The sequence below is a fragment of the Pipistrellus kuhlii genome, unplaced genomic scaffold, assembly GCF_014108245.1.
Source record: "Pipistrellus kuhlii isolate mPipKuh1 unplaced genomic scaffold, mPipKuh1.p scaffold_m20_p_74, whole genome shotgun sequence".
Classification (NCBI taxonomy): Eukaryota; Metazoa; Chordata; class Mammalia; order Chiroptera; family Vespertilionidae; genus Pipistrellus; species Pipistrellus kuhlii.
Window position 1 is genome coordinate 660154 of NW_023425578.1, and position 24244 is coordinate 684397.

Below are 24244 nucleotides of genomic sequence, written 5' to 3' on the forward strand. Positions count from 1 at the left end.
ATGCGGGCGGGCGGGCGGGGGCCTGGAGAGCCTGGGCGGAGGCCGGGGCGGCGCCGGAGTCTTACCGTGGTGGGGGGAGCCGGCGGCCAGCGCACCTCCTTTATCGTGGGCAACGTGACGCACGATTACGGCGTCTATGAAGGTGGCCGCTGTCAGGGTGGTCTTACCCAGAGTCCGGAGCTCCGGGTCCTGGACGGAAAAGGGTTTACTGTGAGGCTTATCCCGCGGCGGGTCGGCGGCCGGCGGGTCCGGGCTGGCGCGGTGCGCAGCGAGGCTCTTGGCGGGGGCGCGGGCGAGGGCGGCGTGGCCGGCGGCCGGGGCCCGGGGCTCGGCGCCCCTGCCCGGCGAGGCCGCGGGCTCCAGGCCGGCGCGGGCCGGGGCCTTGGCCAGGAAGGCGTGGGCCGCGGCGTCCGGGCGGGGCCTGTCCGGCCGGCTGCCCCGCGGGGCCTCCTTGGGCAGCAGCGCGGGGTCCAGCAGGGCGGGGTAGACGCCGTCCAGGGCGCTGCCCAGCGGGCAGTGGGCGGCGGGCGGGAATGTGGCGGCCGGGCGGACGGGCGAGGAGGTGGAGGTGGACCTGGGGGGGCAGAGGGGGGTCAGGAGGCGCCGGGGCCCGGTCGCGCCCTCACACCGGCGCCCGGGGTGCAGGGGGTCCCCACTGTCCTGAAAGGCTCCCCCAGTTCCCCATGCTCCCTGGGTGAGCCCCGCCTCCTGCGGCTGGCCTGTGGAGGTGACCTCACCGACCCCACTCATCCGTTCGTTCGTTCATTCATTCGTTCATTCATTCATTCATTCTGTCATCCTTCCACCACAACTCACTGAGCATGTACCGTGCGTCAGGGACAGAGCTCAGCGGACAGACAGAAGTGCCTGCGTTCCCGTTAGAAGAGACCAAATAACGGGGGTCTCCACACTCCCCTGAACCCCACACCTCGTTATCTGCCCACCCACCTGGCACCTGCTGCCTGCTACCATCTCTCCATCGGCCTCTCCATCCCTCCATCCATCCAACCATCACCCATCTATCCATCCCTTCATCATCCCTCTGTCATCCATCCGGCCATCATCCATCCCTCTATCCATCACTCATCCATCCATCCATCCATCCATCCATCACCCATCTATCCAAAATCCACCCATACCTCCATCCATCACTCATCGCTCATCCCTCCCTCCCTCCATCCCTCCCTCCCTCCCTCCATCCATCCATCTTCCCTCTCCACATCCATCACCCATCCACCCCTCCCTCCATCCACCCACCATCCATCCATCCATCATCCCTCCCTCCCTCTGTGCACTTATCCATCCATCCATCCATCCAACCAACCCAGTCACCATTCGTTACCTCCTCACCCACCTACCCATCTCTCAGCTCCTCACTCCTCACCCACCGTCTACTCACCCTCCCACCGTGTACCACCCACCACCCACCTGCCTCCCCACCATCAGCACCCGTCTGTCGGTCTGTCTGCCCCGGTGACCCCTCAGCCGCCCGCCCGCCCGCCCGCGCCCGCGCCCGCCGGTGCCAACCTGGCCCACCTCAGGACCGTGGGCGCGCTGTGCTCCGCGGGGGCGGCGCCCTTCAGGCCGGTGTTGTGCAGCACGCTGGGCCGCTGCTGCAGGCCGTCCTGGGCCCGCGGCGAGATGGGCGAGTGCTGGTGGGGGTGCGAGGCGGGGCGGCCGCCCCCGCTGCTCTGCTCGGTGCCTGGGGGACAGGGCGGTCAGCGGCGGGTGGGGGCGGGGGCGGGGCGGTCAGCGGCCGGGCGGGGGCGGGGGCGGGGCGGGGGCGGGCAGGGGGACAGGGCGGTCAGCGGCGGGTGGGGGCGGGGGCGGGGCGGTCAGCGGCCGGGTGGGGGCGGGGGGGGGGGCGGGCAGGGGGACAGGGCGGTCAGCGGCGGGTGGGGGCGGGGGCGGGGCGGTCAGCGGCCGGGTGGGGGCGGGGGTGGGGGCGGGCAGGGGGACAGGGCGGTCAGCGGCGGGGGCGGGGCAGTCAGCGGCCGGGTGGGGGCGGGGGTGGGGGCGGGCAGGGGGACAGGGCGGTCAGCGGCGGGGGTGGGGCGGGCAGCGGCGGGGGGGGGCGGGGGCAGGGCGGTCAGCGGCGGGGAGGGGCGGGGGCGGGCAGGGGGGGGGTCAGCGGCCGGGCGGGGGCGGGCAGGGGGGTGGCCCCGCTTACCGGGCCTCCAGATGGGCGCGTGCTCCACCGTGGTGCTGGCCGGGAGGACCGGCTTCTCCCGCTCCCGCTCCCGCTCCCGCTCCCGCTCCCGCTCGGAGGAGGACGTGGCCGTGGGTTTTGTCAGGTGGGTGGGGCCTCCTGGGAACCAAAGGCCGAGGCTCAGCCGGGCGGAACAGAGAGGGCGAGACACCGGCCTGGAGGCGCCCAGCGGGCCTCCGGCTTCCTGACCCGGGCCGGGGACCGGGGGGCCGGGGGCTGGGGGGCCGGGGGGACAGGGAGGTGGGGGGCCGGGGGCCGGGGAGATGGGGGGGAGGGGGGACGGGGAGATGGGGGGCCGGGGGGCCGGGGAGATGGGGGGGAGGGGGGCCGGGGAGATGGGGGGCCGGGGGGCCGGGGAGATGGGGGGGAGGGGGGACGGGGAGATGGGGGGGAGGGGGGACGGGGAGATGGGGGGCCGGGGAGATGGGGGGGAGGGGGGACGAGGAGATGGGAGGGAGGGGGGACGGGGAGATGGGGGGCCGGGGGGACAGGGAGATGGGGGGCCGGGGGGACGGGGAGATGGGGGGGAGGGGGGACGGGGAGATGGGGGGCCGGGGGGACAGGGAGACAAGGGGGCATGGGGACAGGGGGACAGGGGGACAGGAGGACAGGGGACGGGGGACCAGGGGCTGGGCGATGGGGGCTGGGGGCCGGGGGCCGGGGGCCGGCGCACCTGGGGAGAGCGGGGAGCTGCTGAGCCGGCTGCTGAAGTGCTGGGCCGCGGTGGGGATGTAGGCCAGGCGGTCCATGGCGGTGGTGGCCGTGCCCGGCGTTGGGGGCACCAGCACGGGCAGGTGTGGCACCTGGGACAGGTCGATGATGCCTGCGGGGGAGGGGAGGGGAGGGGAGGGGAGGGGAGGGGGGCGGTCACCACGGGGGAGGGCCGCGCTGTGCCCGGTGCACGCGGCCGGCCCAGCCTCAGTGCCCGGGCCCCCACCTCGCTGCCTAACCCTGCCGGGGGGCGTTTGCCACCGGTTCTCAGAGGGAGGGAGAGGGACAGAGAGAGGGGCACTGCTGTGAGGAGACACACCGATGGGCTGCCTCACGCACGCCCCGACCGGGGCCTGGGCCGGGAGCCCACAACGGGGTCCGTGCCCTTGACCGGAACCGAACCCAGGACCCCTGGGTCCGCAGGCCGACGCTCTACCCACTGGGCCACACCGGCCAGGGCGCCCACCCCCACCTCTGAAACGCCTCCTGTGACCAGGTTTTCCAGCTGGACCCGAACTGGAACACTCCAGAGCATTCGGGAAGCTTCTCCCCCCAAGGACGGCTTCCACGGGCGCGTCCACACAGCCCCAGGCCCCGGGGATCGGAGGCCGGTGTGCGCCCACCTCGCGGGCCGGCGGCGTAGTGGAGCGCCAGTGAGGACTCGCGGGGCGCCAGGCCGCGCAGCATGTCGGCGCGCTGGGCCATGGCGGAGGCGGCGTTGTGGTGCATCTGCTGCGAGGTGATGTAGTCGTTGATGATGGTCTGCCTGTTCTCCAGCGCCGCCGTCTCAGGGTAGCCGCGGATGAGGTAGGGCGGGTACAGGTGCGGGTACGTGGGGTTCGGGGCCAGGTGCCGGGGCAGGTAGTAGGCGGCGGCCGCTGGGAGGGGGTCACAGGGTCAGAGGTCAGACGACCCACCCCCCGTCCTCACGCCCCCCGATGCCCGCACTCCGACCGCGTCGCCTGAACAGCCCAGGACAGAACCAAGGCCTCGAAGGAGGGAGACGGCTGCCCCCCCAAACACGTGGGGGGCCCTGGGGGACAGGGTCCTCCGGGCCGGAGCCCTCCCACGACAGGGCATCGGACCCCGGGACGCTGAGGGGCGCCTGAGGGTTTGGGGAACGCCCTCTCGAGCTTCCTACGTGGGTGGTGGTATTTTTTGGGATCCTCCCCCGTGGATTTTTTCCCATGGATTTCCAGGGAGGGTGGGGGGAGAGACGGAGAGAAACATCGACGTGAGAGACACGTCTATGGGCTCCTGCTGCACAAGCCCCGAGGGACCTGCCCGACCGGAATCGGACCCGGGGCCCTGCGGTCCGCAGGCCGACGCTCTATCCTCTGAGCCACACCGGCCAGGGCTGCTTGCAGTTTTACTTTATTTTATTTATTGGTTTTTGGGGTTTTTTTTGAGAAGCATCCATCAGCCGCCTCCTGCACACTCCCTACGAGGGATGAGCTTGCAACCAAGGCAGTGCCCCTGACCGGAATCGGACCCGGGGCCCTGCGGTCCGCAGGCCGACGCTCTCCCACGGAGCCACACCGGCCAGGGCTGCTTGCCGTCTTAAAGGCGCCGGCCAGTCTTCAGGGAAAGAAACCACCGGAAGCGTTCGACCCGGCCCGGCCCTCAGACGCTGAGGACAGACCCCCGGCCGCCCCTCGGGCCTCCGCCCAGCTCCACGCCTCGGTTTCCCCGAACAGCACGCATCCGCTGGCCCCGGCCCCGCCCCGGCAGTCACCTGCGTCCAGCGGGATGCCGCGGGGGAGGGAGGCGGGGTCGAAGGCCAGCGGGACGTGGCCGCGGCACAGGTCCACGCCGCTCACACCGCGCAGCAGTTGCTCGTAGGGAGACAGCGGGTGCGGGTGGTGCTCGGGCAGCGCGCTGTGCGGGGACTTGGCCATCTCGCGCAGCGTGGACGTCAGCTTCCGGTCCTGGGACGCCTTGCCGGACGCGTGGCTACCTGCGGGCCGGAGCGGGCTGGCGTCAGGCCCCCCGTCCCCGTCCCCATCCCCGGCCCCCGGCCCCGGCCCCGGCCCCGGCCCCATCCCGTCCCGTCCCGTCCCCGGCCCCGGCCCCGTCCCCGTCCCCGGCCCCGGCCCCATCCCTGGCCCCGGCCCCATCCCCGGCCCCGTCCCCGGCCCCAGCCCCAGCCCCATCCCCCGCCCCGGCCCCGTCCCCAGCCGAGGCTGCTGTCCACCGGAAGCTCAGGGGAGGGGTGTCTTCCCTCTCCCACTCACTAGCCTCTTGTTAGTTTTGTTTGGGTCACTGACTCATTTACTTCTAGTTTTGGTTTTGTTTTTAGTCGTTTTAAAAGACACACACGTTGCCGAGGCTGGTTTGGCTCAGTGGATAGAGCATCGGACTGTGGACTCAAGAGTCCCAGGTTCGATTCCGGTCAAGGGCATGGACCTTGGTTGCGGGGACATCCCCAGTGGGGGGTGTGCAGGAGGCAGCTGCTCAATGTCTCTCATTGATGTTTCTAACTCTCTCCCTTCCTCTCTGTGAAAAATCAATAAAATATTTTTTAAAAAAACAAAAAGATACACATGTTGACTGGTTTCAGAGAGGAAGGGAGCGGCAGAAACCTCCACGGAGAGAATCACGGACCGGCTGCCTCCTGCACGCCCCCACTGGGGATGGAGCCAGCAACCCGGGCCTGTGCCCTGGCCGGGAATCGAACCCGGGACCGCCTGGTTCCTGGCAGCTCAACTACGGATCCACGCCAGCCAGGGTGTTCTAGGTTCAGGGTTTTTTGGCTTTTTTTTTTAGTTTTTCTTTCTTTTCTTTTTTTTAATCAACATGTGTTTATCTCCTCGTTTCATTCATTCGTTGGACAAAAACACTGCGGGAGCCCGGACAGCCAGCCCTGTCCTGAGGCTGGGGCTGAGCCAGGGACGCGCCGGACACAGCTCCCGCCCACGGGGCTGACAGTCACGCCGGAGGGAGGCGGGCACAGGCCAGCCCTCCCCTAAGACGGCAGCGTGACAGGCGCGCGGAGGATGGACGGGACAGAGGGCGAGGAGCCGCCGAGCGGCTGGCCTTTGGGGGAGGCTGAGGGAGGACAGCGGCCGGCGGGGCGGACACCGGGCGGGGGCACAGCACGGGCAAAGGCCCAGGGGCAGAGGGGCCCGTGTGGCCGGGCCGGCGGGCTCCTGAGGCCGGGGGCCGGGCCGGAGGAGGCCAGCTTCCCCCGGAGCGGCGGGAGGTCCCGGACGGACAGGCGGACGGACGGACGGACGGACTGCAGCAGGGGGTGGGGCACAATGCGGGTCTGGCTGCCTTCGGAGGGGCGGGTAGGGCAGGGCAGGAGGGGTCGGGGAGCAGGCGGGAAATGGCGGTGGGAGGGTGGTTCCTGAGCTGGATCTGGGGCAGAACCCACGGCTGCAGGCCGAATGGACACAGATGGTGCCCCTAGACCCGGCCTTAGCTGAGTGCGGGCAGCGAGGCAGATTCCCGAGATGGGAGCCCCCAGCCGCCAACCCCCGCCCCGCCCCGGCCCCCCAGACCACCCCCCGCCCCCCCAGACCCCCCCGCAACGCCCCGGCCCCCCAGCCCCCCCAGTACCCCCCCGCCCCGCCCCCGGCCCCCCAGCCGCCCCGCCCCGGCCCCGCCCCCGCCCCGCCCCGCCCCACGCACCCTCCTGCAGGCGCGGCGTGGGCTCCCGCGTGGCGCCGGGCGAGCCGCGGGGCAGGGCGCCGGCGAAGGCGGCGGCGGGGTCCTCGTAGGCCAGGGGGCTCTGGCGGGGCTTGCCCAGCTCGGGCATGATGGCCGGGGCGCCCCGCGTGATGGAGCCGCCGGCGCCCGCCGGCCGGCCCTTCAGGCTCTCCTCGTAGCAGGCGCGCTCCAGCGCCCGCGCGTCCGCCATCACGTCCAGCGGGTGCACGGCCGGGAAGGCGCGGCCGGGGCTGCCGATGATGGAGCGCACGTCGTGCTTCTTGGCGCCCGCGGGGGCCGCGCCCGCGTCGTACTTGAGCGGGGTGCCCTGCGGGGGAGAGGGGTGAGCGCCCGCCGCCGAGGCCCTCGGGCGCTCGGCGACAACACGGGAGCCACGCCACGGGGGACCCCCCCCGGGCCTGGCCTCGGCCCCCAGGGCCGGCTGGGGGGCCCCCTCCTGGCCCCGGGGTGGCTGCAGTGAGGGCAGCACCCCTGAGGGCGAATCCTTCCTCCCATGGGAGAGGGGGGAAGGGGATCCCTCCGCGCCCCACAGCGGAGCCCCGGCTTCCGGGCGGAGGTCAGGGCGGCAGCGGGAGAAACGGGCCCGCCCGCTCTGGGCAGACCAGCGAGGCCCGCGGTCGGCAAACTGCGGCCCGAGAGCCACAGGCGGCTCTGTGGCCCCTGGAGTGGCTCTGCCACAGAACACCACGGCCTGGGCGGGTCTGTGCTGAAGAAGTGGCGTGGAGAAAAGTTTAAAAAGACAGGCTCTCCAAAGGGACGCCCGTCGTGGTGCCCTTGGTATTTGGCTCCGTGGACGGATGAGTCTGCCGACCGCGGGGCTCGCAGGCCCCACGGCTGCCACCGCCCGGCGCCCTGTCGCTGGGTAAGAGGGAGCGCCCGGCCGGCCGGAAGGTTCCAGAAGAGCGGGCGGTACCTGCGTGATGGAGCCCTCCTTGAGCGGCCGGGGCGCCAGGGGCAGCTCGGGCGTGCGCCGCAGCTCCTCCCGCGGGATCTCGTGCACCGAGCGGCCGGCCTCCTTCACCGTGGCCACCAGCCCCTCGTGCGGCTTCAGCTTCAGCGGGCCCAGCGGGTCCAGCGGCCGCGCCTTGTAGGCCTCCAGGTCCCGGGGCGGCGGCGTGCCCTCCAGCTTCAGCAGCTTGGCCTCGCGCCGCAGGTAGTCCTCCTGGGCCTCCACGTACGAGCGCGGGATCCCTGCGGGCGGGCGGGCGGGGGCGATGCGGGCCTCACACCCTGCCCCACCCGGGCCCACGCGGGCCCATGCCCGCGGGACCCACCCCCACCGCCGGCCCCGCCCACCCCGTCCCCCACCGCCGGCCCCGCCCACCCAGCGGGCCCCGCCCATCCCTGCTCCCACCCCGCCCCCACCGCCGGCCCCGCCCACCCAGCGGGCCCCGCCCACCCCCGCTCCCACCCGGCCAGCCCCGCCCATCCCCGCTCCCACCCGGCCAGCCCCGCCCCATCCCCACCTGCCCTGCCCATCCCTGCAGGACCCACCCCCACCTCCACTGGCCCCGCCCCAGCCCGCAGGCCCCGCCCCCAGCCCCATCAGCCCCGCCCCCGTCATGAGCCTTTTTCCTTATCCAAAGCAGCAGGCACACTTTGGGGGACGCTCTCCAGGGCCCACTGAGGTTCGCGCCCAGGTATCTGACGGCCCATCCTCCCGCCCACAGCGCCGCCGCCTCCAAACCGCCCCGCAGGGCCGCACACAGGCAGTGGGTCAGCGGGGTCAGTGCGGGGTCGCACAGGCACACAGGAGGTGCTCAATGACCAGTGTCTGCAGGGCGGGGCGGGAGAAGCCCCCGCCTCCCGCTCTGACTGGAGTTCGGACGGTCAGGTCCAGGCGCCCGCCCGCCTCCCCACGCCTGCCCAGACCCGGCCCGTGGCCTCGGACCCCCCTCCCGGCGTGTGACCCCGCGGCCGCCGGGCGGGGGGGGTTACCGTGGGTGATGGAGCCGCGGATGTGGTGCTGCTCCTTCAGGTGGTGGGGGCTGTGCCGCTCGGGGGGGATGGCGCGGCCCATGAGACCTGGGCGGGGAGGGAGGGGGGGGCCTCGTGACCGTCCCCAGGGCCTCGGCCCGCCCGCCGCCCGCTGTCCCCTGAGGGCGGAGGGGGCTTAGCACCCAGCAGGGGGCCGGGCTCTGGGCCCCCACCTGTCCGGGGGCGGCTCCTCCCTCCCGCCGGCTCCCTCCAGGGGGCGCCGAGAGACGGGCCCCGCGTGGACCCACCTTCGATGCCGGCGGAGGCGATGGCGCGGCCCACACGGCCCTCCATCATGTCGTAGGTGCGCTTCGGGGCGGCGGTCTCGTGGGCGGGCCCCGAGCTGCTCCGGCCGTCCTCCTTGGCCACCGACAGGCCACCTGGAACGGGCCACGCGGTGAGGGGCAGCCACGTGCTCGGCCCGGAACCCGCAGGTCCCCTCCCCCATCACAAGGCCAAGAGCTGGCCACGACCCCGATCCAGCCTGGGGGTCAGGACAGGGCCCCCCCACCGGCCCCTCACCCTTCAAGGGGCCTGACGCAGATGGGACCCCGAACCCCGACCTGCCAGGCCATGCTGTAAGCGGGGCGCCCCTGACCACACACAGGCGGCCATGAGTGCACACACGCCTGCACACAGCGACAGCTTGTGATATGACACACAGGCACGCACACACGCACGCACAAGCACACACACACGCACAGGTGCACACACGCGTGCAAACACAGGAGCACACACAAGCCCGGGTGGACACGCAGGGCACACACCGCCATTCGCGTGTGGACGTGGAGCTCTCTGTGTGCAGGTTTGGTGGCTCCGCCCCCCCCCCCCAGCACTGGCCAAGGCGGAGCCTGCAAACTGGGACCAGCGGACAGACTGGGGCTGCTGTCCGTTTGTCGTCAGAGTTAACTGCCGGCATTCGAACCCGGGAGGTTTCAGACATGCGGAGAGACCGGGGGTCTGGCTGGGCGCTCACATTCGTACCTGGGGCCCATCAGCTGCTGGGGACCCCCTCCCTTCTGCCCGGGCCCGGCAGCTGCCCGCGGCCCCGGCCCCAGAAGGGGCAGGAGCTAAAGCCCGTTTCACAGATGCTCAGCCCACCAGCGAGGCTCAGGCTGGCCCAGGGCCTGAGTGCAGATGCCGCCCGGTGCTCTGCCCACCACACCCAATGGGCACTCGGCCAGCGAGTGCCGAGGCTGGCACCGTCCCCAAGCCTCCAGGGGGCGGGGGCCGCGGGCAGGGGCGGGGCGGGGCAGACGGAGGAAAAGGCGCCCGCCCGCCGGCTGGAGGAGCCAGGGAGGACGGGGCAGCCGCCAGCGGCCGGGAGGGTGCCATTAGCAGCTTTTATCTCCGCACCCCTGGGTGCCCACAGCCCGGAAGCTCCCCCCAGTGTCTCCTCCCTATTCACTCCTCCCGTGCGGGTGCCCCGTGGGAACCCAGAGCCGGGGAGGGGAGGGGAGGGGCCGGGGCCGGGGCCGGGGGCAGGCGGGGCAGAGATGGGTGGCGTCACCGCCGGCCACGCACCGCGCGAGGCGGAGGCCTCCGTCTCCGGTGAGGCTGGCCCCCAGAGCGCTTCCTCCGCTGTAAAGCCCTGGGCTTGCATCGCTGCCGGGCGGGAGCTCACTGCCCCTCTGACCGCGCCCCCGCCTCCCTGACCCTGGGCCGCCTCCTCTCTCCAGGGGCCGGGGGGCCCAGGACCCCTCCCTGCCTGGCGTGCACCCCCTTTCCTCGCTGTCACAGGAGAACCAGCCCCGGGGCAGACGGAAGAGGCAATGCTCCCCCCACGGAGTCCCATCTGGCTCTCCTCTGGCCCCCAGCCTGCTTTTCGGGACCCCCGACCCGCTCCCCGCCTCGCCCAGCTCCAGACACACCGGGTCTGCGGCCGGGAGGACGAGCCGGGCCGGGCGGGCAGGGTCCCCGGACGCAGGATTGACCAGGGGAGCCCGTCCCTGGGGACCCCAGACACGGTGCCCCAGCCCCGCTCGTGGTCAGCTCCCGTGAATACCGGGCCCCACGGGTCCCGTCTGTCCACGGCCCCCGAGCAGAGCCTGTGGGGGGTAGGGAAGCCCGGCCCCCACCATCCACCCTGCCCTGGGGGGGGCGCAGGGGCAGGCTCACCCTCGTAGGACAGCACGTGGCCCTTCTTGCCCTCGTAGATGACGTGGCCCTTGGGCAGGCCGTCCTCCCGCCCGCGGTCCAGGCGGCTGGGGCTGTCCTCGCCGATGATCCGGGTGATGGTGCCCTTGTACAGCACATCGGCCGGGGTGCCCTGCGGGCGGAGGGCGAGCACGTGTCCCCGCCGGCCGCCACGTCCTCCCAGTCCATGTCCACGTCCACCACGTCCTCCCACGTCCACGTCCACCACGTCCACCGCCCCCTCAGCCTCTGCACACCCGTTCCCTGGGCCAGCGCGCTGTCCCCCGAGTTCCCTGCAGGTCCCCCCGCTGCCGACTCGCAGCCCCGCCGGCCCCGCCCGGTGACTCCGCGCCGTGGCCGACTCCGTGCTCTGGGCCTGATTTGCTCGGCACCGAGGACACGGCACGGCCGGCCCCCGAGGCAGCCGCCACGCAGCCACGCAGCCACGCAGGCCGAAGGGCCGGAGGCTGCCTCGCCCGGCGGGGTCCCGCCCGGCCCGGCGCACCGCACTCACGTGGGTGATGGAGCCGCGGTAGCTGATGGGGCTCTCGGCGGGCACCCGGGCGCTGGGCACGCCCTTGCTGATGCTCCCTCCGGACACCGAGCCCAGGGTGGTCCCTGGAAGACGGGGGGCCCGGGGGGCTGAGGGGTGCCAGACCCAGCCGGGGCCCTACAGCCACGCTCCCCTCCCAGCTGGGTCCGGGGGAGGCCCCTTCCCGCCCCCGCCCGCCGAGGATGGCGGGGCAGCTGCTGGGACGCAGGGGCCCGGGCCTCCGCCCACCGCCAGGGCCTCACCTCGCAGCACCGACGTCTCCTGGGCCGCGGGCACCCCCAGGCTCTCCGGGGGCCCCGCCTGGCCCCGGGGGGACAGCTGCTCCTGCTTCACGCCGCTGAAGGGCGCTGGGGACGGGGAGAGCAGTGAGCCCGGCGCCCCCGACACGGGGCCCCTCCCCGCCGACCGGGGGGCCGGCCCCCACCACAGGGACCTACAGAGCCGCCCCCGGGCCCCAGCCAGAGTCCACCGGCCGCGCTGTCCCCCGGCCCCCGCCAGGGACGGCTGCCCAGCCCAGGTGCCCCCTCGGGGTGGCGAGGCCCCGATCCTCACCCAGCTTCTTGGGGTCCATGGCGGGGGCCAGCCCCATGGTGAGGGGGCCCACGGGGACCTTGGCGTGCTCCGAGTACGGGATGTGCAGCTGCACCGACAGGCCCTGGGGGCAGAGGTCACGGGGTCACAGGGCCGAGGTCCCTCCCCGCAGGCCCCGCCCAGCCGGAGCTCCGGGCACCCCCTTCACGAGGGCCCACGGGGGGCCTGGAGATCACAGAGCCCGAGAGGCCGGGGGCTGGCGTCCCGGCCCCCGAGTCCCAGCGAGCAGCCGGCACAAGCCACGGCTCCCCCGAGACTGGCCGCACGGAGGCGGGGCGGGCAGACAGCCCATCCGCCCTGCCCTTCCCGAGGGGCGAGCCCGGAGGCCGGGGAGCGGGCAGAGGACACGGTCTGGGCGCAGAGCCCTGCTGCCGCCCGGAGTGACCACCTGAGGGCCTGGCAGGCTCAGCGGGCGGAGCCAGCACAGCCGTGAACAGACGGCCCGGCCCCACCCGGACGTCCCGGGGCCCCGCGGGCGGCACCCACCTGCCGGTCCAGCACGCCGGGGTGCTTGGTGGAGGAGATGAGGGGCGGCGGGTTGGAGATGGGGGGCGGGCGCGGCAGGACGGGCCGGGCAGCGTCATGCAGGCCCAGGGCCAGCGGGTGACCTGCAGGCACAGGGCCGTCCGTCACAGCCCCGTGGCCAGCCCCTGTGCACCAGGCAGGACCGTCCACGGGCGCCGGAGGAGCTGGCCACGCCCTCGGTTCAGACACCCCCTCCCCGGGAAAGCTGGGGCCCCCAGCACTTTGATGCCGGCCCAGACCCTGGTCTCCCACTCCCCTTTACCCTCGGGGTTTGTTGCCCTCCCGCTGAGCGCCTGCTGCGGCTCCCGCTGCCCCGGGACAAAGCCTCTGGCTCCGGCCCGGCTCCCGCGGTCCCTCCACCGAGGCCGGCAGCCTCCCAGGCTCACCGGGCACCCAGGCCCCCCACCCCCCTCCCTCCCGCAGCCTGATCCTGCAGCCCAGCCGGCTCTGCCTGCCTCTGGGAGCGCCCTTCCTTGTTGTTCGTTGTGTTTAGCGGGACCTCCAGCATCAGCTGCCGGGGGGGCCCAGCAGGACTGAGGGCCCCAAAGAACCTCAGCCCCAGGCTGACTGTCTCCGTGGACCCCCCCTCCAGCCACCCACGCTCCGGCCCAAGCACCGTCTACGGCTCCCTATCGCCCCAATCCTGCAGGTTTCTCCAGCGGCCACAGGTCCCGGTCGAACCCGGGTCCTCCTGCGCCGAGCGCGGGCCCCTGCGAACTGCCGGCACCGGGGACGCAGGGGCCGGGCGCCACTCACCGGGCGGGGCGTAGGGGAAGGCGGCGGGGTCGGGGGCGTGCGGGGTCGCCTTGATCGCCTCGCGGGGGGGCGCGGGGAAGGGCAGGCCCGGCGTCCAGCACGGGGGCTCGGCCGGCAGCTTCTGGCCCTCGGCCGCGAAGGCCGGGAAGAACACGGGCTTCTCTGCAGGGGGAGGGGCGGTCAGCGGGCCCGGGGTCCCGGGGCCTCTGAGCCCCAGGCGGGCGGGAGCCGGGTCACGTCCGCCACCTGTTTGTCCCGAGCGGTTCGACACTCAGCCTGGCCCGCAGAGCAAAAGCATTTACTGCCGGACCTTTCCGGAAGACGCCGCCGAGGTGCGTGTGCGTGCGTGTGCCTGTGCGTGTGTGCCAGTGTGCGTGTTCCTGTGTGCGTGTGCCTGTGCGTGTGTGCCTGTGCGTGTGTGCCTGTGCGTGTGTGCCGGTGTGTGTGTGCCTGTGCGTGTGTGCCTGTGCGTGTGTGCCTGTGCGTGTGTGCCTGTGCGTGTGTGCCAGTGTGTGTTCGTGTTTGTGTGCGTGTGTGCCGGTGCGTGTGTGTTCGTGTGCGTGTGTGTGTGCGTGTGTGTGCGTGTGTGCCTGTGCGTGTGTGCCAGTGTGTGTGTTCCTGTGTGCGTGTGCCTGTGCGTGTGTGCCTGTGCGTGTGTGCCGGTGTGTGTTCGTGTTTGTGTGCGTGTGTGCCTGTGCGTTTGTGCCGGTGCGTGTGTGTTCGTGTGCGTGTGCCTGTGTGTGTGTGCCTGTGCGTGTGTGCCAGTGTGTGTGTTCCTGTGTGCGTGTGCCTGTGCGTGTGTGCCGGTGCGTGTGTGCCGGTGCGTGTGTGTTCGTGTGCGTGTGTGTGTGCGTGTGCACGTGAGCATGTGCCATGGCGTGGCCAAGGCATGGCTAAGGAGGGCCCAGGTGTCTGAGCACCACACCGGTGGCCAGGCTGCCCGGGGAGGAGGGGGAGGGGGAGGGGGAAGCACGGTCGCAGCCGTGACTTATCCTAGGCCCCCCGAAAATATCTGGCCAAGCCGGGACTCGACCCCTTGACGCCCCAGCCCCGCAGCAGGGCAGCCCTTGGGAGAGAAGGTGAGGCCCCGCTGCCGCAGTCCCCGCCGCTCCCTGCTGCCTCCCCGCGTTTCCCTCTGGCTGGGCCCGCTCTGCCTGCGACGCCCCTCTCGCTGCCTGTAGCCCCCCCCCCCCCGCCCCCGGAGCACTGACCCTCCTTCTCGGCCGGCGGGGCGGGGCTCCGGCTCCTGCCCCGCGGGCTGCTGCCGGGCGCCTGGGGGCCGCCCTCGGGCTGCAGGGGCGGCTGGGCGGGCGGAGCCGGCTTCGCGGGCGCCGGGTCCTCCCGGGCGGGCTCGTGGGCCTTGCTGACCTGCTGGGGGGGCACGAGGTGGGCATCTTCCCGGCTGGCCCCGGCACAGGGGCCTCCGGAGGGTCTCCGGGCGCCGTGGTGGCGGCCGCTGAGGCCAGGGCGGCCGGCGTGCCAGGCAGAGCAGGAGGCTCCGGGGGCAGGTCCGTGCCGCCCGCCGGCGCGGGTCCCGGGGTCAGAGCGGGAAAGGCCGTGCCGGGCTCAGGCGGTGGGCGGGCGGGCGGCAGCCCTGGCCCCCCCGGGAGGCTCCGGCAGAGCTCGGCTGCGGCTGGGGAGCCGGCCCCCGGAGGGCTCACCCAGCACAGGCCGGGCCTGGGCCTGGGACACCCCGGGGCCAGCCTTCCCAGGGGCCCCACGTTCCCCACGGGCGTGCGCTGGGAGGGGAGGAATGCCCAGCTCCCGGGGGGGCTGGGGCCCAGCGCTGGGACCCTCAGCGGGAGGCGGGGCTGGAGGGAGAGCCCCGAGCTCCAGGGCCTCGAGGGAAGGGGCGGGAGGACAGGGGACCCTCAGCCACCCCCGGGCCCCGGAGCCAGCCCGCTGCTCCCCCTCCCCTCCACGGGATTTCTCCGGGAACAGCGGGAGGCGGGCCGCCCTCGGCGAGGTCTCCCGCCAGGACGGGAGGAGGAGGGAGGGGGAAGGGGGAGGGAGGGTGCGGAGGGGGAGCAGGGGGGCACTTACGATGGGGGGGATGGCGGCTGCCCGCTGCTTCAGCTGCTTCAGGTCCAGAGGCTTCTGGGGGGAGGCGTGCGCCCGGGCGTCGCCCGTCGGGGTGAGGAGGCTGGGGCGCGGCGACAGCAGCCTGAGGGGGGGACGGCGTCAGGGGGGCCCAGCCTGGTCCTAGTGCGGGCACGGGGGAGCCGCCCTCCCCCCTCCGGGGCCACCAGGACCCCGCGGGGCCCGGAGCCCCTCCAGCCGAGGCCCGGGTCAGGGTCCGACACGCCCTCGGCAGCCCCGGCCCAGCCACGCTGGCCCCTCAGCCAGGCTGCAGGCGGACGAGGCCCCAGGAGCTGAGGGGGCAGGCTGTGCACCCCCCGGGGCTCAGGGCCTTGGCACGGGGCTGGGGGACCCTGCCTCCCAGGGACAGGAGCCGGCAGCCCCCTCCCCCGTTTCACCAGAACGTCCCCAACAGGATCTCGTGGGCACAGCAGGGATGGCGAGGGAGAGGCGCTGGGGCCAGGGACCCCCGTGCACACCGTCTGCCCGGCGCCCGAGCCCGGCGAGGTCCCGCCCCGACCGACACGAGAGCCACACGGCCCCTGCGGGCGCACACCGGCCGGCACAGGCCGCACCGAGAGCCGCCCTGGGGCTCCCGGCTGCTCGCCCGCCGCCGCCTCCGGGGGGACCCCCCCTGAACCCCAGGACCCAGCACGGGCCCAGCTCCCTAGCTCGGTCCCTCCTGCCCCCTCGTCTGCCTAGTGGGGCTGGGGTTCCGGCCTGGCTCCACCCGCCGGGCGACCTGCCAGCTGCCGGCCCGGGCTCGGGGTGCAGGGGGAGACGCCGCTCAGGGGCTGCCTGCACGGCGCCGAGGGCCTTGGCCGGGCTGGGAGTCAGCCAGACCAACGCCAAGGCCGCTCCCAAAAAGCAGGGGGGGGCGTCGGCAAGGCCCCTACTGCGCGCTGTGCCCACGCCGTGTCTGTCCACGGAAGGTAGGCCACGCGCGGACGTGGAGGTGAGATCTGGGACAGCCGGGTCACACCGCGCCCAGCAGGCAGCGCCGGGCGCCTGCAGAGGGCAGAGGGCAGAGGACGCTGCAGGCACGGGTCCCTCTGCGGCTGGGGGGGGCCCACGGGTGGGGAGTCCCGGGGGGGGCCCACGGGTGGGGAGTCCCGGGGGGGGCCCACGGGTGGGGAGTCCCGGGGGGGGCCCACGGGTGGGGAGTCCCGGGGGGGCCCACGGGGCGGGGCCGGTGTAACAGCGGCCCTGAGAGCACCGCTCCGCCTGCAGCTGCCGCACGCCCGGCTGAGCAGGGACAGGACACGCTGCCCGCGGCGCAGGCAGGCGGGCGGGAAGGTCATGCTGACTTTGCCAGGCTCGGCGCCGGCACGGCCCCCCCCCCCCCGCTGGGCTCACCTGCCTCCGTCCTCACCTCCCCTGACCCCTCCCGTCCTGCTCACACTCCGGAAACCCCCCTCCAGCTGCCGTGCTGGCCGGCGCCCCGGGACTCAGGCCCAGCCCAGCTCACCGTGTCTCTCCGGCTGCACCCCGACCCGGTCAAGCACCCGGCCCGGACACCCGCCCCCCACCCTCCACGGCCCCGGGCCCCACCCCAGCCGCCCTAGCTCACCTTATTTCCTTTTTAAAAATATACCTTTATGATTTTTACAGAGAGGAAGGCAGAGGGATTAGAGACATCCATCGGCTGCCTCCTGCACACTCCCTACTAGGGATGTGCCCGCAACCAAGGTCCATGCCCTTTACCGGAATCGAACCCAGGACCCTTCAGTCCGCAGGCAGACGCTCTATCCACTGAGCCACGCCGGTTTCAGCCCTAGCTTACTTTCTGGCCTCCATTTAAAACAGCCGGTGTGGCTCCGTGGATAGAGCGTCCGCCTGCAGACCCATGGGTCCCGGGTTCGATTCCGGCCAAGGGAAAGCACCCTGGTCGCAGGCTCCTCCCTGGCCTGGGGCCCTGGTCGGGCTAGTGCAGGGGGCATCCCATCCTGTCTCCCACGTCGACGTTTCTGTCTGTCTCTCCCTCTCTCTCTGAAGATCCACGGGAACGCTCCTCTGGTGAGGATGTAAAAAGCAGGAACAAACCAGACCCCGCGCACCTGCCTCCCCACAGCTGCCCACGAACACGCGGCCGGCGCCTTGGACAGCAGCCTGGGTCCCTCCCGAGGCCGCCACCAGCTCCCCGAGGGGCGTGCGCCCCGAGAACGGAGCCCCCCCCATGTCCGCAGACCCAGGCTGGTGAACACACAGCAGCACCCACCGGGGGGCCCGGAAGGTGCCCACGACCCCGGCTCCGAGGCGGGCGCACCGAGCGCCGAGTCACGCACAGCACGGGGGAGCCGAAACGGGTGCGGGCGAGAGAAGGCAGACCCCGAGGCCCGCCCGCGTGCCCGGTCCCCAGAAACGCCCAGAGGCAGAGCCACAGGACCGGGAGAGCGGTTGGGGGGAGGGGGGGGGAGGGGGGGCTGCAGAGCGACAGGGTAGGAGGTGGTTGTTTGGGGGCCCGGGGACCAGGGCGGATGGAATGTTCCGGAATGAAGCGGTGGTGGCGGCCGCACAGCCGGGGCTGTTGTAACACGCAGCAAGCTGTGCGCGGGGAAGGCGGGACCGGGCGCTGTGAGTCCCTCCCGGAAAGCCGTTATCAGAGCGACAGGGAAGAGGACACTTAGCGGAAGAAAGCAGGAGGAGAGTTACACTGTCACCGCCGTTCCTGAGGCCGACACGGCAACAATGTTACGGCTTTAGGACGTCTTAGTTACAACTTAACGTTCTGGCCCTGGCTGGTGTCGCTCAATGGATAGAGCCTCGGCCTGCGGACGGAAGGGTCCCGGGTTCGATCCCGGTCAAGGGCACGGACCTTGGTTGCAGGCACATCCCCAGTGGGGGGTGTGCAGGAGGCAGCGGATCGATGTTTCTCTCTCATCCATGTTTCTAACTCTCCCTCTCCCTTCCTCTCTGTAAAAAATAAAATATATATTTAAAAAAAAAGAACACCTTAAAATTACGTATCTCGCCCAGCTGGCCTGGCTCAGGGGTTGAGCATCAACCTGTGAACCAGGAGGTCAGGGCACAGGCCGGGTTCCGGCTCCATCCCCAGGGGGGGGCGTGCAGGAGGCAGCCGGTCCGTGATTCTCTCTCATCCCTGATGTTTCTCTCTCTCTCTCTCCCCACCTTCCCCCTTCCCCTGACATCGATAAAAAATGTTTTTTTTAAATCCTGTAAGTATAACTGAAGAGATAGAAGCAAAGTAAGTTTTTACAACAAGGCAGCACACAAACCACGGATTCTCAATGAACCAGGCCTGTGTCCGGCCTCGCTGTCCCGGCTCCACAGGGGCCGACAAAGGGGCGGGGGCTGGGACCACCCCTCAAACGCTCTCAGGGCCTCACCCAGAGTCGGGGTGGGCGGGAGGGGGCTCAGTGAGGACAGAGGCGCAGGCCCGGCTCTGTCTGCGAGGCTCCCGACGCCAGGCTGACCTCCCGCTGCGGACGGCGACATCTGGGAACCGGGGCGGCTCTGGCGCTCGGCCCCGGGTCCTGAGCCACCGAGGGGGGAAGATGCTGGGCACTCGTGCCCCCACCCCCCTCTCCCACCTCGTACCACCCCCTCCCTCCTGCTCCCTCCGCTGTGTCCCTCTGGAGGTCCGGGCGGGAGAGGGGGTTACGGCCAGCGGGCCCCTCCGCAGGGACACGCACACCCACCTTCCGGACGGGAACACCGAGGGCACCGGGCACCGGCTCAGCCTCGGCAGCCGCCGCCGCCGCCCTGGTGCAGGGCCAGGAGGGCTCCGGGCGCAGCTGCCCACGGGGCCGGAGGGCGGGCGGGGCAGGAGGCGGCGTCCCGTGTCTGTCCAGGACACCCAGTTCCCAGCCCCGGGCTGCCAGGCGGGGGGAGGGCCGTGGGCAGGCGGCCAGGACCCGGGGCCGCCCGGGGGGACCCACCCCCGGCCCTTCCGGGCGGCCCCGATGCCAGGCCGGCACTGACGCAGCTCCCGGCCGGGCGGGGGCGGGCGGCCAGCGGGAAGAGGTCAGCGGGCTGGCTGGCCTCCAGCCCGGCCCCGGCCCCAGGGCGGGGACTGGCCCGGTCACTCGGGGCGTGACGGGCAGGTGTCCTGACGCGCCGCCCAGGGCTGCTCTCCCGGGGGACGGGGCGCTGGCCGGCCGGCAGGACGGTGGACGGAGGCCAGGCCGGCGGGGGCGGAGGTGCCTGCGGGCTGTAGGCCTGGCTGGAGGGTTCGGGGGGGGGGAGGGGGGTGCCGGGCCAGCCCTGCTGCTCTCCAGCCGGGACTGGCCACGCCAGGCGGCTGCGGACCGGCTCTCACGCTGCCGAGGGCAGGGCCGCGTTCCCACGGCCGTCCCCGAGGCCAGCACGGCGGGCAGGAGCGGCCACCCTGACCCTCGCACTCGTTTGTTTACTTTTAAAACCTCAACTCCGTCTTCCAGGGACGGAGCGTGTTTTTATCTGTATTTTGTAAAGTATATTTTTACTGGTTTCCAAGAGGGAGAGAGAGAGAGAAACCTCTACGAGGAGAGGATCACGGACCGGCTGCCTCCTGCACGCCCCCCACTGGGGATCAGACAGCAACCCGGGCCTGTGCCCTGGCCGGGATCGAACCCTGACCTCCTGGGTCACAGGTGGACGCTCAGCCCCGGAGCCACGCCGGGCGGGCCGCCCTGACCCCTTCCCAGGACACCCCCCCGCAGGCTGAGCCGGGAGCACTGTGTTCCGAGCTGGGTGCGGGTCCCGGGAAGGGTGCTGCTGCAGATGGAAGGGCCCGGCCAGCTGCTGGCCCGCGAGGACCGGGCCCGGGGAGGGAGGCCGGCACGGCCACGTGCTCTCACACGGACCGGACCGCTTTCCCAGGGAGCGCTGCCCGGTGCCGCGGACCTGCCAGGGTGCCGGCCCCGGTGAAGCACAGGGCGGCAGCGGCTCCGAGGAAACGCGTCAGACTTTCCTCTCCCGCCGCCCAGCGTTTCCGACGGCCGCGGCGAGGAGGCAGAAACCGCACGGCGGCCAGCCACAACGCCCGCCGGCCGCGCTCGGCGCCAGGCCCCAGGCCGCCCAGAGGGAGCCCGGCGGCCTCACCCGCCCGCGGCCCCCCACCGGCCCGGCGCAGGCGGGCTGTCCCCGCGCAGCCCCAGGCGGCCGTGCGGGACGTGGCTAAAACCCAGCGCTCCCGGCCGGGGTAGAGGCAGTCCGCCAGGCTCAGAGCCGAGGTGAGAAGGGGAGGAACGTGGCCCCCGGACTCAGCTCAGCTGCCACTTCCTGAGGAAGCCCCCCACGGCCTTCTCCCCACGGGAACACCTGCAGCTGGACTCCGTTCAGTGTCTCCTCCCTGACCAGGCCACGCGCTCCACAAGGGCGGCCACAGAACTGCCCTGTGCTGTGCTGATACACAGCTGGCGTCTGCAGGTGTCTGCAGTTATACAGGCGGAGCTCAACAAGGGCATGAGGTACACAGCTGGCACTCAACAAGTGTCTGCAATTATACAGGCAGCACTCAACAAGTGCACACAGGTATACAGGCAGAGCTCAACACGTGTCTGCGCGTATACAGGCGGCGCTCAACAAGTGTACGCAGGTATACAGGCGGCGCTTAACAAGTGCACGCAGGTATACAGGCGGCACTTAACAAGTGCACACAGGTATACAGGCAGAGCTCAACAAGTGCACCATCACCAGCATCCACCCTGCTGGCACTCAACAAGTGCATGCAGGTATACAGGCGGCGCTCAACTAGTGTTTGCAGAACAAAAAGATATAAACTGTCCCCCAGCAGGTCCACTCACCTGTTCTTGTCGCCTCCCTCCGGCTCGTCCACCTCGTCGGCGCTGCAGGTGGCGCTGGAGTCACTGTCCTGGGGGGCGCCTGAGCCCTTGGTGGAAGGGGCTTTGCCCCCAGAGCCGCTGCCGCCCTCCTTCTTCTCCACCTTGACGGTCCCCTCGGGCGCGGGCTCCGCGCCGGCCTCCGCGCTGCCCTTGGCTTTGTCGGGCGCCTCCTCCAGGGCCTCCTCCTTGCACTCGGTCTTGATGGGCTGGGCCGGCGGCCCCTCGTCCGGCGGCTCCTTCTTGCCCACGGCCACGGCCACGGCCACGGCCAGCTCCGGGGCCACGGCGGGCTTCTCCTCCCCCTCCGCCGCCGGGGCTGCTGCCGGGGCCTCCTCCTCCTGCTCCTCCTTGGGGACCACGGGAGGGGGCGCCGCGGGCCCCGGGGGGGCCGGGGGGGGTGAAGGCGGGCCGGCGGCTTCGGGGGCCGGGGCGGGCTCGGCGGGGGCCGGGGGGTCCTCGGGCGGCGGGGTGGGGGGCTCGGCGGGCGGCGCGTCCGGGCCCGGGGCGGGCGGGGCCTTGGCGGTCTCGGCGTGGGGCGAGGGGACGCTCTCCGTGTCCGAGCTGTTGTTGACCGCGGCTGCGGGAGACGGCGGGTGAGGGGGCGGGGCCTTCCCCACCCCCACGGCGTGTCCCCACTCCGGGGCCCCACCCCACCCCCAGCGGCCGGAGGCGTCTAGCATCCTCCCTCCGGCTGTCAGCCCCGTTATCCTATCGTCACGGCGACACAGCCGTGTGGCCCGGAGCCGTGAGCTCCCAGGAGCTGGGGCGCGGGGGCAGCCACATCTGCGCCCCGTCCGGCCTGGGACCCAGCGGGCGCACAGGAGGTGCCGACCAAGGCGGGTCACCACAGACCAGGGCACGGGACCTCAGTCCCAGGCCTGGCTCCTAGGCCTTAAAAAAACCACCCACTCCTCTGGGTCTCCACGCCCCTGCCTCTGCCTCTGCAAAGCGGGGTCCGCCCTCAAACCCCACACCGGCTGCTGGGAAATCACGGACAAAATCCCGGGAAAAATCACCAACGGGCGGCTGGGCGGAGCGCGCGGACCCCAGGGGGAGCCGGGACAGCGCGGGCGGGGACAGACAGTGCGGGCGGGGAGGGTGGGAGCGGCAGAAGTGGGGCCCCTCGCAGAGAACGGGGACCTCGGGGCGCCCCCCCCCCGCCAGACGCCAGTTCGTACCTGGGCCGCTGCACTCCCCTCTGGGCACCTCGCTGCTGGAGGCGTGGGAGGCTGGAAGGAAGGGGGAGAGGGTCAGGGCGTGGCGGGCGCAGCGGGAGGCGGGAGGGGAGAGAGTGGGGAGGGGAGGCAGGGTGGGACGCTCCCCTGCCCCGTCCGGACAGCCCCTCTCCTTGAACCAATGCTCCTCCACCCCCCCGGACTCCGGGCACCCGCAGCCCAGGTCCCTTGCAGCCGCCCCGGCCCCCTGAGGGGGTCCCCCAGGGCGATCCCCAATGGGGGGCGTCCCTGAGCGCTGCTGCCACCACCACCACCATCACCACCACCGCTAACATCACCATCATCTCCATCACCATCATCCTTGTCAACATCCTTATCACCACCACCACCACCACCACCACCATCACCATCATCACATCCATCAACTCCATCACCATCCTTATCACCATCACCATCATCATCCCAATCACGATCATCCTTATCACCACCACCACCACCACCACCACCACCACCTTCACCACCACCACCACCACCATCACCACCACCATCACCACCACCACCACCATCACCATCACCACCACCACCACCACCACCACCACCACCACCATCACCATCACCACCACCACCACCACCACCACCTTCACCACCACCATCACCACCATCACCACCATCACCACCACCACCACCACCACCATCACCATCATCACATCCATCAACTCCATCACCATCCTTATCATCATCACCATCATCCCAATCACGATCATCCTTATCACCACCACCACCACCACCACCACCACCACCACCATCACCACCACCACCATCACCACCACCACCACCACCACCACCACCACCACCACCATCACCACCACCACCATCACCACCACCACCACCACCACCACCACCACCACCACCATCACTGCACCCCACGCTCGGCTCCGAAGGCCCAGACATTCCTGGGACAGGCCGGCCCCGCCCCTCACCTTCCGCCTCCTCCGCCATCTCCTCCTCGTTGCCGCTGGCGCCCGAGGCCTCCATCTCCTCGTCCTCCGCGGCCGGCGGGAAGGCGGCCTCCTCGCTGGCGGCGGCCGGGGCCTTCTTCTTCTTCCGCCGCGCGTTCCTCTCCTTCTCCTGCAGGAGAGGCGGTCACCGGGGCCGGATCCCCCGGGGCCCGCAGGTCCCGCCAGCTCCCGCCACGGCCCGGGCCCCCTCCCCTCCCCCCGGAGGCCCCCCCGCAGGTCCCGCCAGCTCCCGCCACGGCCCGGGCGCCCTCCCCCTCCCCCCGGAGGCCCCCCCGCAGGTCCCGCCAGCTCCCGCCACAGCCCGGGCCTCCTCCCTGCCCCCCGGAGGCCCCGCAGGTCCCGCCAGCTCCCGCCACGGCCCGGGGCGCCCTCCCCTCCCCCCGGAGGCCCCGCAGGTCCCGCCAGCTCCCACCGCGGCCCGGGGCGCCCTCCCCTCCCCCCTGAGCCCCGCAGGTCCCGCCAGCTCCCGCCCTCCCCCCGGAGGCCCCGCAGGTCCCGCCAGCTCCCACCGTGGCCCGGGGCGCCCTCCCCTCCCCCTGGGGCCCCGCAGGTCCCGCCAGCTCCCGCCCTCCCCCCGGGGCCCCGCAGGTCCCGCCAGCTCCCGCCGCGGCCCGGGGCGCCCTCCCCTCCCCCCTGAGCCCCGCAGGTCCCGCCAGCTCCCACCCCAGCCCGGGCCTCCTCCCTGCCCCCCGGAGGCCCCGCAGGTCCCGCCAGCTCCCACCGAGGCCCGGGGCGCCCTCCCCTCCCCCCGGAGGCCGCACACCCGCGGGCTTCTCCCACCGCGTCCCATATACCCGGTCAGCCTTGCCGGCCGGCTGCCAGGGGGGAGACTCCCGCCCACAGGGGCCCCTCGGACAGTCCTGGCCAGAGCGCCACCCCCGGGGCCACCCTGCTCCCTCACTACGGGAGCCAATGGAAGAAGCAGCTTTTCCTTCCCCGTCTCCTTGGCCCCCAGTGGGTCCCCGGGGGACAGGCCGGCTCTGGAAGCTCCTCAGTTCACTCCACCAACCTCTGCAAGGCACCTACTGTGTGCGGCCAGCGCACCTACTGTGCGC

At 72.2% G+C, this 24244-nt stretch overlaps 1 protein-coding gene across 16 annotated transcripts in view; it reads right to left on the reverse strand.

Annotated features, from left to right (window-relative positions):
• NCOR2 (nuclear receptor corepressor 2) overlaps window positions 1-24244 on the reverse strand; it is a 130525-nt gene that overhangs the window by 18585 nt on the left and 87696 nt on the right. For 9 of the 16 annotated variants that reach the window (XR_006740595.1, XM_045576087.1, XM_045576089.1 and 6 more), the window contains 21 exons: window positions 23151-23298; window positions 22174-22224; window positions 20957-21572; window positions 15174-15294; window positions 14342-14501; window positions 13131-13292; window positions 12336-12457; window positions 11811-11913; window positions 11501-11605; window positions 11220-11323; window positions 10688-10838; window positions 8818-8949; window positions 8531-8617; window positions 7506-7783; window positions 6554-6899; window positions 4656-4877; window positions 3544-3798; window positions 2883-3032; window positions 2171-2308; window positions 1528-1702; window positions 66-574 (listed from right to left, as the gene is read on the reverse strand). Coding sequence is in view for 15 of the 16 variants with exons in the window: in XM_045576087.1 (XP_045432043.1) it covers window positions 66-574; window positions 1528-1702; window positions 2171-2308; window positions 2883-3032; window positions 3544-3798; window positions 4656-4877; window positions 6554-6899; window positions 7506-7783; window positions 8531-8617; window positions 8818-8949; window positions 10688-10838; window positions 11220-11323; window positions 11501-11605; window positions 11811-11913; window positions 12336-12457; window positions 13131-13292; window positions 14342-14501; window positions 15174-15294; window positions 20957-21572; window positions 22174-22224; window positions 23151-23298 (4135 nt within the window). In the remaining variant the exon portion in view is untranslated. The remainder of the gene's footprint in view (window positions 1-65; window positions 575-1527; window positions 1703-2170; window positions 2309-2882; window positions 3033-3543; window positions 3799-4655; window positions 4878-6553; window positions 6900-7505; window positions 7784-8530; window positions 8618-8817; window positions 8950-10687; window positions 10839-11219; window positions 11324-11500; window positions 11606-11810; window positions 11914-12335; window positions 12458-13130; window positions 13293-14341; window positions 14502-15173; window positions 15295-20956; window positions 21573-22173; window positions 22225-23150; window positions 23299-24244) is intronic. The other 7 variants (XM_045576098.1, XM_045576097.1, XM_036422912.2 and 4 more) reach the window with 4 other exon arrangements.